General features: G+C 32.6%; 2 protein-coding genes across 2 annotated transcripts; both read right to left on the bottom strand.

The window, feature by feature from the left end:
• Positions 1-1,938: 1,938 nt before the first annotated feature.
• LOC123221059 (50S ribosomal protein L3, chloroplastic) lies at positions 1,939-5,087 on the bottom strand. Its single transcript, XM_044643733.1, has 2 exons — positions 4,483-5,087; positions 1,939-2,352 (listed from the first exon to the last, which is right to left on the bottom strand). Exons 1-2 carry the CDS (start codon positions 5,027-5,029, stop codon positions 2,063-2,065), a joined length of 837 nt encoding a protein of 278 aa, XP_044499668.1. The 5' UTR covers positions 5,030-5,087; the 3' UTR covers positions 1,939-2,062.
• A 630-nt stretch (positions 5,088-5,717) lies between these two features.
• Positions 5,718-14,918, bottom strand: LOC123221057 (MLO-like protein 1). The gene is made up of 13 exons (XM_044643729.1): positions 14,687-14,918; positions 13,705-13,955; positions 11,281-11,397; positions 11,126-11,186; positions 10,109-10,203; positions 9,073-9,147; positions 8,882-8,970; positions 8,732-8,781; positions 7,215-7,255; positions 6,547-6,756; positions 6,386-6,453; positions 6,204-6,264; positions 5,718-6,114 (listed from the first exon to the last, which is right to left on the bottom strand). Exons 1-13 carry the CDS (start codon positions 14,868-14,870, stop codon positions 5,902-5,904), a joined length of 1,515 nt encoding a protein of 504 aa, XP_044499664.1. The 5' UTR covers positions 14,871-14,918; the 3' UTR covers positions 5,718-5,901.
• Positions 14,919-15,852: the final 934 nt, after the last annotated feature.

Here is a 15,852-nt window from a genome sequence, read left to right as displayed (position 1 = left end):
GTACATACTATTTTCAATTATTAATTAGTCTGAAGATGTTTGAAATTTTCCCTATTACTCTTCTATTTATATATATATATATATTTTTTTTTTTTTTGGGGGTTAAGAAATTGGTAGAGAGATGGGTATCTTTTCATACATGAGAAAATATATATAAATAAGAGAAATGTAAAGACAAGAATAGGGTAAACTAACTATAAATAACCAAGGAAGAGAACCATATTATTCTAAAGTTCATCCCTTTATCTACGAAGGAGGCCTTTTATAACTAAGTCTAATGTTCCATAGTTAGAGAGTAAGAAGGAAATTAAGCAATACGCAAAATTCATAAAGATCATAAAGCAAGCCATAGAGAGAAAGAGAGAAAATGGAAAACAAAGGGCCATCACCTCTGGTACCTTCTCTAATGGTGACATTCCTCGGAATGGCCATATTTGGTCCAACCATCCCACTCTTTGTGGTGCTTCTCATTGCTTCATTATTTCTCCTCAACATGATTTCTTCTTGGTTTCCAACTAGTCCGGTTTCTTTAACTTCTGATGCTGCTTTACATGATCAAACCACCGGCACCGGGGCCCTTGCTTCTGAGCCTGCGTGGTTTGGCTTTGGAACTTTTCTTCTCTTCGTGCTTTACGCAGTTCTCTACACTGCAGTGTCTCAGAAAAACCTGTAGCTAAGCTGCATGCATCCCTATCTACTGATGCGCCCAACTGCATGCTGCTCATCCTAATTCTACTTACAGTTTCAGTTATGTCGTCGTCTCGTCTGTCTGTGTGGGCTTCCTTGTCACTGATTTAAGTTTAGAATTGCAGTCACAACCCATATTTGTATATTTAGATATAGATGATTAATTATGCACTTTTGTTATATAAATATAGGAGGAATTGTATCTTTAAGCTGGTTAGTTTTCAACTTTTCCCATCTTCATTAATCTGGTATTAGCCCCAAAAAAAAAAAAAGGCACTCGCATCATTAATATTGTTACTAATTACTGTATATTGAAGTTAGGAGCCCTGTTACTTGCTTTTTGGTGTATTCGTTTGTGCAGTTTTACTGAACAAATTAGGAATGGCAAAGTAATGAGATTAGGGTGAGTTGAAACCATATCCTGAATTTTGTGGGTTAATTGATTGGTGAGCTTCTAGGCACCCCTTCTCAATTCAAGTTCAACTTCTCTTAAACGAATTAAACTCAAAAACCCTTAAGACGAGCTCAAATTCAAGCTTAAGCTTGACTCCTCCAAAATCGCACTCAAATTGAATTTAAGTGAGTTTGAACTCGACTCAATTCGAATAAAACCCTACTTTAATAATTTATGTGGCAACCAAAAGCATTGTTTTGAATAAACATGTTATTCACACAATTACCATAACCATAAACTATCTCCAATATAATCCCAAAAACAAATCTTCACAAGAAAACCAATTTCCTGCCATCAAAACATAACTAATTTTCATATGAAAATTTTATGTGAATATATGACTTGGGCAATTATTTTTCTGTTCAATCTAAAAAATAAAAGTTTACACTTTTGAAAAGGAAAATGTTTGGTTGAAACTCTTTTTAGCATTAACCAACACCCATAAATCATTAACAAGATCTGCAATTCAGACCCTCATTTTAGAAGTGGTTCATAGTATTCAATCCAAGTCTTATATATTACAAGTTTTAAAATTTGACATGGTCACAAGTTCTACATCAAGCATTACAAATTTTATGTTAAAAGTTCTACATCAATTGTTCAATGTACTTTTTCACGGTGAGACAGATTATTAGTAGGAAAGAGAAATTAAAGATTTGACTTCAAAATATATGGGATCTCGTTTTTCTTTTTCTTTTTTTCTTTTTAGACTGAATTCTCAAAGGAGATCCCCAACAATAATCCAAATAGTATATCAACCACACAGGGTTCATATTTAGAAATTTAGCACAAAAGAATTGACTAATCAATGCCTTCCCTCAACTGAAAATGATACAACAGAATATGTTATCTGAAATCCTAAATTGCTATTCAAAACAGATATATAAATAATCTTTAAGAAAGCAATCAAAATACACCAACCTAATTCTTTGGTATGTTTTTCCCAACAATCTTAGCCGGTGCTATACGCAGAAGATTTCCTGGCTTACCAGGGACAGCACCTTTTATCATCACAACACGAAGATCATTGTCGATTTTCACAATCTTGAGTTTTCTGATCTTCCTTTTGGTCCCTCCCATCCGGCCAGGCATCTTCTTCCCTTTGTACACTTTACCAGGTGTTGTTCCAGCACCAATAGAACCCAAAGCTCTATGACTCTTGGAACCATGGGTCATTAGACCCCTTTTGAAATTGTGTCTCTTGATTCCACCTGTTTTAAGTAATATATATATATATAAACGGGTAAATAAAAAACATACTTGCAAGGAATTTGAAAGCTATTGACCCAAATGAAAATATACTCTTTACAAAATAAAGGAACTATGATATAATTTCTTCAGACAGAGCCCAGAACCAAAATTATCATATGAATCTTGGAACTGACAGTAAAGAAATATACTAGTCATAGAAATACTATGGATAATACCTAAAAAAATAAAATTGCCCAAAGAATTTCATGCATCTTTGATTACACAACAGAAGCAAACTTAAGTCACGTTTCACAGTCATTCATTAAAAGAATTGATTGTACTAGATATACACACTTAATTGTAGAATTTGAGGGAAAAGAATTGTAGATTCCCAAAGCTTTGATTTAGAGCTCATGTTCATCAAGATCTTTCTTCATTGACATTCTGGATTAAATGAGAATTATACACACTAAAGTGACTAAACCAATATCAGAATCAAGAAGCTCCTCAAAATGTTGCCTTGGACTTTTGCATCAAACTTGATACCCAATGGATGCTGCCACACATAATTTCCAACAAACAAAGTCTTGTATCTCAACGTCTACCTTTTCAAGTTTAACTGGGCTGACATTGATCAAATAAATGCTACCAGTTGATAATACTAATAAAGGTAGAAATTAAGAAACAAGTTTAACAGAGTATAGGACCTGAAAAGCTATAACTACTATAATCAAATGATTAGCCACTATCTAAGGTCACAGTCTTGAAAAATTCAAATTTTTAAGGCAGAGATAGATATTACTGAATTCTACGAACTAACTGAAGAGTCAATGGATTTTCTACTGAAAGAAATCATATAGGAAAAAATAATAAAATAACAACAGGAGTATGTGAACAAAAAGAACAATTTGGTATAAAACAATTGGTTCCATCCCACATGAATGCCTGTGCCTCTTAAGTTTGAAAGGGTCAAAGCTCTTCAACCACAACCACATTTACTAGAATAGTGAATGGAACTGTGATTTTACCATCTTTCTGCCCGACATGGTAACATGAGGTAGAATTATAATTTTCTTCAGACTTCTGCACATCTCTATCCCTCACTCACCTGGGTTCCAGATATCTAAATAATCATCTTCAAACCTCATTAATTATCAGATTTGGTATTAAACTGTGTTGTACTTACAAAGCATCAACTAAAAACAAAAACGAAAAACAAATTTCATTGTTTAGGCACTTTATAAAATTTGCCCAGATGTAAGAAAACACCTGCTCAATTTTTGTTCTTTGTACAAAACTATCAAACTCTGCCTTCAAGTAAATTTAGAGAATGAGACCTTCTAAAAATCTTTTTCTTTTCATATTCTACAAGATCCAGAAACACACTCCCTACAAAACTGATAGAAAATATATAAATTAAAAAATTTCAAAATAAAAAAATTATTGTCCTCTAATCAGTTTCTAGCTCACATATCACAATACTCATCAAGTTTCACTTCTTGCAGTTTAATATTTTCCACAGTATATTCTTTTTTTATACCTCAGAAACAACCAAGGGACACAAGGCCGACATTCATTCATTACACACTACCAGCCCATTTTTACCACCAAGCATACAGCAACAATATCATAACACTTTCATGAATTTAACTTCCACCAATCATCCAATTCAACCTTCATCAATGAACTCTCTCCAGTCTCTCAAACCGAATGGCCCAAATCTTCCAATATCTCAAAAAAATTAAGAAAAATTTGTGCGCCACACAAAAAATAAAATAAATAGATAAAGAACTTCTCAATCCTCCTAAATCATAATGCACAAACCATAAACCACATTACTTGTCATTATCATTAAAAAAACAGCACATCTTACAACACTAACACAGACAACTAATATTTAACTTCATAATCCAGCATAAACTTCAACAAGCTAAAACAATAAACAAAACTGAGAGGCTATATGCACCCAAAGTAAAATACTACACAACAAAAGTAATTGCACAGTTAGACATTATTATAAATGATTAGAAAAACGATTTTTCGTTAAAATTATGAAAATTTTGAAGTAAAATTCCAATTTTACTCAACAAATACGTGCGTAAATCACTTTTCGCCAAATTCGAAAGACAGAGAGTGAAACAAAGCAATACCTTGAAACCCCTTTCCAATAGTAGTCCCGGAAACATCAACAAGATCCCCCTCCTTAAAAAGCTCATCAAAAACCAACTTTTGGCCCGCTTCAAATCCATCAACAGACTGCAACCTAAACTCCTGCAAATGCCTCAGAGGTATAATTTCGGACTTCTGCAGATGACCCATCTCAGGTTTCGTCAATTTCCTATCCCTAACTCTTCTGTACCCAACTTGAACGGCATCATAGCTATCAGTGGCAGTGGTCTTAACCTGAGTCACAATGTTCCCTTCTCGAAACCCAACGACAGTGACCGGAACTACGGTGCCGTCTGGTTCAAAGAACGACATCATTCCAAGTTTAGTGCCCATGACACCGATTCCAGCTTCGGTGCTCATGGAAACAATGTGAGTTGGGCGTGTTCTGTGGGTGCAAATGAGTGGTTTTTTGGAGGAGAAAAGAAGAGAGGTTTTGGTGGTGGAAAGGAACGTACATTTTAGAGATGGGATTGGTGAAGATGACCATGTTGGGCATTGCCCAATTGCAGAAAGGGAAGAGATTTGCATTTGAGTTTCAGTTTTTGGGTAGAGCGTTGCGGCTTATCAACATAAATGAGCTTCTTAATTTGAGTTCTTTTTGTTTCTTATCTTTGCAGAGTGGGGATCTAGTGTGGTTTAGATCACATAACGTCTCCATGGACTGCTGCATTTTTTCATTTTTTCAATGATATATATATATATATATATATATATATATATATATATATATATATATTTTAAGTACATAAATAAAGTATATTCGCTTATTCTACTTCCCGAAACCTATCTTATATTTTTGGTTGCAGGTAAGAATCAAAACCAATGACTTCGAACGAATAATCTACTCACCCCCGCTTTCAAGCCACAAAGCATATCCACGATTCAAGTTTCACACACGGATAATTTACTCATTCCCTTTCAAGCCACAAAGCTTACCCACCTCTAATGGAAAACGTATTTCCATCATCAATCAATTTCAAATTAAAAAAATGACATTCAAAACAAAAATTTCACCATGTACGAATGAGAAAATCAGTTCATACTAACCTTAAAAGCCATTGTAACTAAACTTTGGAGAAAATTTTGAATGAATTTTAACCCCAAAATCAATGGATTGAAGCTATGTGTGAGTAGAGGAGGTTAATAAATTACACCATAATATATTTTGATAGTAGCATATCAAAATATATTCAAAGATGAAAAGAAAAAGAGTAAATAAACAGGTCAAGCACAACTTTGCCTTATAGATGGTAAAAAGTATCCACAATGGTTTCTTTGAAAAACAGAGTACAATCCCAAGGCACAAGCAAATGCCATTGTTATCACCAGCTATATATTATATAAATACTTCTGTAACAAGATATGAATAAAAGCCAGAAGCCTGACCCTCATCCTGCTGCTCATTTTGACCCATCAGAAGGTGGAATCTCCTCTGTTGCAGCTGCATTGCGCTTAAATTTTCCTAACTGAATTCCAGCATGGGAACTTGCTTGAGTAGACTCCTCTCCACCTGCTGCTCTTAAGCCTTTCTTTCTCTTCACCTTTTCAGCCCACCCGATTATGCCTGCTTGCACATGCTCATCAAATATTGCCTTCTTGAAAGAAGATCCCATCTTCATTTCATTTCAGAAACAACAGTTAAAATTGGTTCTTTAAGATAAAGGTGAAATTGATATTCGAATCTGACATTAATTGAACCCACCTGTGTGACAATGGCATAAAGTGGCAGGGTGCTGTAACTACAAAGAACCTGGATGATTACCCTAATTGGAAGGAAAATGAAAAGGGATTATATAAGCAAATATATGTCAAAATAATGAGGTCGTAACTGCAAATTCAACCAAAATAACACAAATATGTGGAGAAGAGGCAATTGACTTCTACCCAATTACAAGCCGTGGTACAATATAAAAAACGTGTCCCATGATGCAGGAGTCGAAGCCATATTGAACCTACAGAGGTATAAAAGCAGATTATATATTTCCTCCAGTAAAACCATAATATGAGTAGAACCTCAAAAGTTGTAGCTTAAAGCTGTAGCTTACCCATATCCAAAAGAAAAATGCAATCTCAAAGGAATTTTGGAATAGGATAAAATGGATTAAGATAAGGACCATATTGGGTCGATTGAACCAAAAGTGCTCATCCGATGGTTGAACCACTAACTCCCCTTCGATGGCAACATGTTTCTCAGCAACCTCATGAGCCAATTGGGTGATGACATGCTCCAGCTTAGTACCCACAGCAAGTAAAAGCTGCAAAAAACACAAATTAAAACTTCAATAATGGAACAGCAAAAATAAATTCAACACAAGTTTCTATAGCAGTAAGGCACTTGGAACAGCAACATGGGATCAGAACATACATGCATACGTTCATAAATACTTCATTTGCAGTCTTAATCAACTACAACTTAATCAGAATTTTAAAAGGACAAAAAATAACTATAGAACAAATCTAATATCCATTCATTCATTTACACAATCACCATAAAATGTGACAAAAAGTAATAATAAGTCATGTAAAAGCCCACAAGTTATCTCTCTTGTTATTAGGTAATCAGCTATCAAGTGCCAGAATTTTTAAGTTACAAAAGTATAAAACTGGATGGTCAAAATCATCTTGAGCTCGCAAAAGTGGATGCAAAACAATGCACATGCACACAGGATCAAAAAAGAGAGGAGAAACTATATTAAAATCTACAAAAACCCACAATGAAAGGGATGAATGCTATCCAGAAGTACGTATGCCAACCTGCACATGAAAATGGGAAAACATCATGATATTGATAACTCTACACTAATACATATCATTTAAAAGAAAATACGTTAGAATAAAATAACATAAAACATTAATATAACCCTTACAAGGAATTAACATTGTTTAAACATACCAAGACCGTTAGATTAACAATTGAGCCATGACATCCATTAATGAAATTCTATGGTTAAGAGAGTCATTTAATTAAGCAAAGACTCGTAGTGTTAAAATTTCCCATGTTACTAAGTACCTTGTGGTTACAAAACATAAACTTCAAAAAATTTCTTTAGAACTTCAAAGGAACAGTGGAAAAGACTCAAAGAATGTGGAGTGCACTAATAAAAAAAGGATCATTGACCTGCAATGAAAGTGGATGTAATGTGAGGACACACTTGGACAAATTATTTGCCGGTAGACATAAGAGATAGCAATACGTGAAAAAAGTGAATATCGCAAATGAGGGGTTATTAAAAAGAGTAAGTGGCACACAGTTTTTGTGCTTCTGTGAGGAAGGTCAATAAATAAACCAATAACAAGATATGTAAATCAGGTCAGCAGCACAGACAAATATAAATGAGTAAAAACTGAGGTGGGTTTACGTATTTGGAAGAACAAGACCTTTAGCCAACAGCTTTACATAAATTTTTTCCAAACAAGAAAAGATAATAAGCAAATATGATTCATCTTACCAAGCCCAAACAACTGAAATGGCACTTATTCCGCTTGATAAATAATGGATAAAAGAACAATCAGTTGTCAGGATGGTCTTTCTTGCATCTCTTAAGACTGATACCCTCAGAGTAGACATCAGGTTTTCCCTAATACCCCTTTCTGAGCATAAAGCCTAAATTAATAAATTTTAAATAATGTAACGAAAATTAACTTGATGTGACATTATGAACAAAATGTGGTACTCAACTACTGAAAAAATAGGACACGGTTAAACATATAAAAATAGCAATGAAATTAAGACACGAGAAGGCAAGAGAATATATATATGAAAACCTAGTGAACAGGACAATAACAAACGAGAAGAAAATAAGTCAATTGCCATGTTCCAGTAACTTGACTCCAAGATTTTTTATTGCACCTATACAATGACAGTAAAGGAGAGGCATGTTGATTGTAGTAAGAAAATACCAAATCCAAACAATAATAAAGAGGTAAATCATAAGTAAAACTTTTATAGGGCAGTTAAGACTTTGAAATTGTTGATTGCACTTCAACTGAAGGTAATAAATTAACTAAGAAAGTCTAAAGCCCAATAACTGTAGAACCTGCATATCTAAAACCATAAAAATTTGGATGTACTACTGAGAATTAATTAGACAACAGAACATGAGAAATATTAACTGTACTTGTCATCAGATATTTTAACTGGATTCTCCAGTTTCTTATCAGAAGAAACAGAAAAAAAAAAAAAAAGTATTTTAACTGGAACTAATTTGCTAGATGATGGAATAAGCATACCATTAACATTCAACAGCAAGAATAGGACCACAAATATCCAAAGATACCAGCTGCAAGTGGTAAATCAAGATAAATCAGTAAGAAATTAGCATTACTGTTCAAGGCAACAGCTGATACACACATCACATATTTACTTTACATAACACTTGCCTTATACCAACCACTCTCTTAAAATCATCTTCAAGGGCACGTATCATGTATTTGTGGAAATTAAAGTTTGGGCTTCCCCTGCAATGAGTCTAAAGCAGAAGTAAGGAAGGTGCAGAAAGTGTTTATGAAAAGGCAATAAAAGGATGACCATTCTAGTTACAAGACAATCCATCTTTAAATTAGATTCTTACCATGATGAAACCTAGTCGAAGTGTCACATAGTCTGTTTTGTTGACAGACGCATAGAATTGCTTGAAAAAAGAATGCTGCAGTGACACCAAAAAAAAAAAAAGTCAGTGCTGTGTTTAATTGAACTTGGCAGAAGGATACAAACTCCTATGCTTATAAAATATATCAGAGAGGACCAAATTTTGTGAAGTCATATAAATTTCATTTCAGCAAAAATAATAAGGCAGGCTTAAAAGCAAAGCTAATAAAGCAAGCTCGTAAGTAAAAATAACAACCTAAGATTATGTAGTAATCACTATCAGCTGCTTTATGCAAGCAGACATCAACCTGTTTGTCATTACATGACTCTTCTATTATGACAAAATATCCAGTTAAACCCTTGCTTTTTAATTTCTCTATCATCTCTGGCTGTTTATTTACATTATTTTCTTCTGCCACACTGGTGCCCCCTCAAATGAAGTCCAACAAGAAAGACTCTGAGAGGGAATCTGTGGTCATCCTAGGCTTGCTAGCATTAATTAGAAAATCAGAGAATCCAAGCAAGGTGGAGCCACATGGCTGACTTCTCTTCACCAATATCCATCAAATTAACCATGCATAATATCTGTGGATGTATGTATGCGGTATATTTCAATGTATCTATCAGTACGGATAACAGAAATTTATACACCATTCACAAAATCCTAGCACCGGAAAGGTCATGGGACCTTGTGCAAATATTACATAAGTAAATTATCTATGCATGCATGTACAATTCACATTAAAATAAAAACATTCAAGAAAAAGAATTTCCAGAAAACCCCAGGTCAAAATTTCTGGTTCACCCATAAATCCATCAGGTGAGAGTTTCAGCATGACTTGTCAGGTCATCTCATATATGATATCATTTCTTCCTATGAGAAGAATGAAATGGTGAAAAAGGAGGGAAAGACCATATGTCGAATGAAAAAACACAACAAATCTTTTATGGTTCTTATGTATGCCAATAAAAAAATAATCATACATCTGGATTCCATTATAGAAGCAAAAATAACTCACCACCCATCCCAGGATAACTGAATCTTTACCAATTCCAAGGAAATGCTCTCTGATAAAAGTATGTTGGTGGACATTGGTGACTTTTTTCTTCAAAACTGCAGCAATGCAGTTTACGTTAAAACAGGTAATTATGATGAAGCGACATATTTCATTTCTGAGACTTGAACAAGAAAGTAATTTGATCAGACATTGTCTTCACTACTTTGCTCAGTCCACAAACTGCTATGTCATAAGGCATCTAGGTTAACTAGCAAATCTTTAAAAGCTAAATGACATTACTGCTAGAATTTATGAAAATAATACACAAGCATAGCATAAACAAGATTAGTAAAGGATGAAGATTGATTCAATAGTTAACTGGTAATCCATCTTGATACGTAGGGGCCGCTTGGTTTGAGAAATATTTTATTACTAAAATTAAAATATTACTTTGAAGATAGATTACCTTAAAAATTACTGGATATAAATTATTACTATGTTTGATAAAATTTGATAAACTAGATAAGTGTAAATAATTATTATGTTTGGTTAGAGATAATAAAAGAATACTAGTATATTATTTTACTTAAATAACCTTGGGTATAATTATTTTAAAATATTTTTTTTTATGTTATTTGTTATATTAATTAAAAATAAAATTATTTTTGCCCTAGAAAAATTAATAAATAAGGATATAACTATAATAAAATGAAGATTAACTTGGTAATCTTTTAATACCTAAGATAAAAGTGATAATCAGATTACCCCTTATATTATTTGTCACATCATCATTAGTAATAAAACATTACCGAAATATTTTATTACTTATAAACCAAACAAAGTAATGTAAATAATAAAAGATAAATTATCAGAATAATCTTCAATTCCTCCTAACCAAACGCCCCCTTAAAGAAATTACTTTACATACTAAACAGTTATATTTTGAAAGCATATACATGAATATAACATGTTTATTGGGATTTTGCAATTAAAAATTTTCAAGAGAAAACATCATATGTTTAGTTGGGCAGCACCTACCTTCCTCTGAGTCAAGCTTTTGTTTGGCAATCGAGTCCTCCCAGTGTTTCCATTGGCGTATCTATGTTGTGTATAATAGAAGTTGAAAAAAGAAGACTCAATATACCAATAACAGTATAGAATTATGAAACAATAGAAGTCTACAGAATGCTCACCTTTGCTCCTCCAAAAATAACCGTTAGAAGACAAAAAGTCACATGGACAATGGCTAGCACAAAGATAAAGATATGGAGATGATGCAAAGCTTCAACTGACAACAATGGGACCTTATTCTGAAAAAGGGAAAAGAAAAGAAATCAAAACACTTAAATAATAGCTATTTGTGCATCTATAGATAAATAATAACAAGAAATCCAGTATATATGAATGCGGAAACAATAGAAAATCTAGTACATGAGATAATTCATAAGAATATCACAGTGAGAAAATCTAATACAAAATCTTAGATCTCCATTATCTATTTGTATATTTTTCTCTCCCTCCTTCAGGTTGACTACCATTATAACATTTAAGATAATAACAATTTTATCCTGGACTTGAACCATAACAACCATTGCTACACGCCCATGGATTCTTCAGTTGCAAACAAGAAGTGTCAAAGCTCTAAGGGACCAAAAACTAAAAAACAAAAAATAAATCCCAGTATCATGTACATCATAGAAAGATGAATCCTAAACTCATCACTGGAATCAAGACCAATAATGTCATCAACTGATTTACCTAGTTGGAAAGTAAAGTAAACCAGATTTTTTGCAGTATGGTGTAGCTTTAAAGACATTTTTCATGTCCTTTGAGTTATGACACTTCACAGCACTTTGATATATCAATTCAACTTTATTCCTTGATAGGAACAGAAACCAGAAATTCCTTATCTGAACAACCTCTCAAGTATGTCTGATAAAAAGAGAAGTATGAAAACAGACTTTTGCTCTCTCTACATTTGAGAACACAATTAACTTCACTAGAAACTATTTGTATTGGAACCACAGCATTTTTATTAACAAAGAGATCAAAAAGTATACATGAAGTGAACTAACTCCCCATAAAGGGATAAAAGAGATGACTGCAACCTACCAAGGAGACTAGGTACTAAAAGGCTTAACTAAAGGTTTAAGAACTAATTGAAAAAAACAGCCCCTGAACAACAATCCTCAAAAGAAAAAGATCACAAGAGGGTTACAAGATTGCCAGCCACTTCCGAGATTGGAACTTTTGCTCTCCATCAGTTTAGAGGCCTAAAGACTGCAATTCTAGGGTGGGTCATCAAGCAAGTTTCGTAACATGACTTGAACGAAAATATCCCAATTTCTCAAGGATCCAAACTCTACGATCCTCCGTTTCATTGAAAGAACCTACTAATTCAAATCAATACATTCTTTAGTTTCTCAATTATTAAGATTCCTACTAATTCAAATTCCAACCCCAATGAGTAGATGAAGAAGTCACCATGTTATCAATAAAGATGTAAATAAGTCATAGAAAGAAGCATCACAATCCATCATCATCAATAGCAAGCTTCACAACGGACAGAAACAGATTTTACAATGGGAAACACAACCCCAACTCACAAAGGGCTTCAGTGGGGACCCTAGTCATTAATTAGAGTCCAAACCATTTCTATGCTTTCCATGCTTGCTTCCAATCACTGGCATGCCACAAATAACAAAGCTCCAAAGGATATCTCAACAACTATTTTCCTAGGAAAGTAAGGCTCCTTTTTCATGAAGTTGTTTTTTGACTAGAGAAACCATTTTGGATTGTTCTTCTTGGATTGTCTCTATAGGCAAACCAATATACTTCATAGACCATTGACACAAATCCCATCCAATAGAAGTTGCAAGTCTAGGTAAATTCAAATCATGCCTGTTGCTTCCACAAATAGAGCATTTATGCAAGTTAACATACGACCAGAAAACTCTCAGAACATGTCAACTATCTTAACAAAGACGAGAAATTTAGATTCATTGGCTGAATGAAAAAAATGGGGTCACTAGAAATTGCAAGTAAGAAAATGAAATCTTATCCTTTTCAACGATGAAACCTTCTATGAGATTAACCTTCCTAGCTCTCTCCACCAGCCTGATAAGGACATGAAATGCTAGTAGGGAGAAAGTGGGTCTCTTTGACTCAACCCTCTTGAAAAGCCATAGTTCTACCTAAACTTGTCCCATCCAATGGTGAACTTATCTTACAGCCAATCACATCCTCTCAGAAGTGTGATAATATGTTAAACAGCCAAGATCATGTTATTTATATAGAAAATAAATGTTCAAAAAACTAATAAATTTTCAATACAGCCATGATTCTAGTAGAGGAGAATACATTATATATCAAAATAAAGGGTTAACTAATATCTAAACAAACCCAAATCATTGGTACTAAACAAAGTGGTTCAAAAATGACTAAACAGTTCACTAGTTTTTACCACCAAATATACTTTAAAAATAACCCCATTTAAAGATTCTTCCCAAAAATCCCAGAATCTATTTCAAAGAACTCTCTATCTTTTTTATGAACCTAGCATTTGATTAGACAAGTAAAGAGAATGAAGTTCTAGTAAATGCATTATTAATGTTTACCTTCTTAGCACAATAACCAGATGAAGATCCTTCAGAAAGAAGATGCCTAGTCATGCCGGTAACAGGAGTGAATGACCTCTGAAAATGTGATGTTGTAGTAGTAGCATTAGAATGCTCACTCTCAGATGAATCAGCTTCAGGGCGTTTACAAGGAAGCATAGAATTCACAAGATCCTCAGGAATGCAGAATTTGGAGATTGCACCTTGAAACACCGTCAGCAATAGTGATATAAAACCCAATAGCATCAATTCTGCAACCACAAAATCCAAATTTTCATCACTTTTTTCTCTTTTTAACCATTTTAAGAATACCAGCTTTCCAATTAATATCCACACTTCCTTAAATATATTCATCAAATAGAAATCCTTTTGTAAGAAATGCAAACGTTAATTAATTAAGAAAACAATTTCTTCTCACCAACAAATACCACACCCACAATTACTAAAAATCATTTATAAAATCACCAGAAAATGTCTTCTTTCAGATTCCCTTTAACCCCAAAAAAAAAAAAAAAAGTTGGGTTTTAACAACACATCTCATCAAATAGAAATCATATGTATGAAGTGCAGAACATTAATTAAGAAACCAATTTCTTCTCACTAACAATACTACATCCTTTTTAACGAAAAAAATTCTGGGTTTTTTTACAACTAATTTTCACCATTATTTTCAATAAAATAAAATTTCCAACTAGCATACACACATCCTGACTTTATACCCATCAAACAGAATTATTATTATTTTTTCTTTAAGGAATAGAGAACATTAATGAAGAAACACACACTAGAACCACAAAGATAATAAAATCATAAAAAAACAGTAACATAAAATATCTTCTCTGAGATTCTTCTTAAAAAAACAAAAGCTGTGTTGAATTTACTTAAAAATGCATGCAGGATGAAGAAGTGAAGAAGCAAAAGTTGAATTTACCCAAAAAAAAAAACAAGAAGCAAAAGTTGAGATAAATAAAAGTAAAAAGACCTTCTTTAACTTTCTGAAGAGCTTCATAAAGTGGCTTCTGCTGTTTTCTTTTGAGATAATTTCCAAGAAAGTGAAGAAGCCTTTCAACGCCCAAAGAAATGGCAACGAAGACGGTGCACACACCAGCCACCACCCATGTTGGCGTATACTCTAAAGTTTCCCCTTCACTCCCACCCACACTCATCTCTCTCTCTCTCTCTCTCTCTCTCTCTCTCTCTATCCTCTTCTTCTTCACGGCCTAATGTTTCAACTTTTATGTATTCCTCTTTTATTGTCCACTTTAATTAATTAATTAAAGTTCTTAAAAAAATTTTAAAACAGTAAATTTATTTTTTTATCAATTGAATTCTTATTTATAAAAAATAAATTATGATTCCGCATGCAAAGAACGTGGTTCGTTCGTTCGTTCGTTCGTTCGTAGGTGTGGTTTGAAAGCGACGGCAGACCTTTGTCCGGTTATTATTTCTTTTTAATTTAAGTGTGGGGGGTGTTTATACAGTATTAACCTTTTCCTAAAATTATATATACATATTTTTTTATATATAATTTAAATATATAAATAATATATCATATAATTAAATAATTTTAAATTAAAAATAAAAATATTTAATCATATAATAATATATTATTTATAAATTTAAATTATATATAAAAAACATATACTCATAAATTATAATAATTAATCATAATTATATATTACAGGTTTTGCCAAAATTATTTAAATATATAAAAAATTTGACCATTAGTGACTAAGCTAAAATTGCCTACGTAATTTTTCAGCTCAAAATATTGATATTTCGTCCAATTTTTGTGAAAATCTTCTTCTAAATAAAATTATAAAATTAGTATGAACTGATGTATTCGTTTTTTTCAACCATTAATGTGATTTTTTATTTTTACTTTAAATATCTTATTTTTGTAATTAATATTATATTTTTGAATTTAAAATTAATTATTAGTGAAAAGTAATTAGTTATTCGTTGAATTATGATGTAATTTGTGTGTTAAAATTATCAATTTTTTTTTTAAAAAATACATTTTTTACCGTTAAAAAGTTTAGGATTTATAATCAAATTTTCAATTTTTTAATAGTAAATTTTTAAATTTAATTAATTGTTAAATGATAAAAAATTATTTTTAATTTATTTATTATTTTATTTGTTTAG

This window comes from Mangifera indica, chromosome 7 (genome assembly GCF_011075055.1).
Source record: "Mangifera indica cultivar Alphonso chromosome 7, CATAS_Mindica_2.1, whole genome shotgun sequence".
Taxonomy (NCBI): domain Eukaryota; kingdom Viridiplantae; phylum Streptophyta; class Magnoliopsida; order Sapindales; family Anacardiaceae; genus Mangifera; species Mangifera indica.
This window is presented reverse-complemented; position numbering and strand designations above follow the sequence as displayed.

Bases quoted from the DNA above. Each gene is read 5' to 3' on its own strand.
- LOC123221059 (XM_044643733.1), bottom strand. From the start codon at position 5,029: ATGCAAATCTCTTCCCTTTCTGCAATTGGGCAATGCCCAACATGGTCA. The intron at 2,353-4,482 runs GTATTGCTTTGT...TACTTAAAACAG, and splicing joins TATTGGAAAGGGGTTTCAAG to GTGGAATCAAGAGACACAAT.
- LOC123221057 (XM_044643729.1), bottom strand. From the start codon at position 14,870: ATGAGTGTGGGTGGGAGTGAAGGGGAAACTTTAGAGTATACGCCAACA. The intron at 9,148-10,108 runs GTGAGTTATTTT...GTGTCACTGCAG, and splicing joins CAGTTATCCTGGGATGGGTG to CATTCTTTTTTCAAGCAATT. The intron at 6,265-6,385 runs GTAGAAGTCAAT...CCTTCCAATTAG, and splicing joins GTACCACGGCTTGTAATTGG to GGTAATCATCCAGGTTCTTT.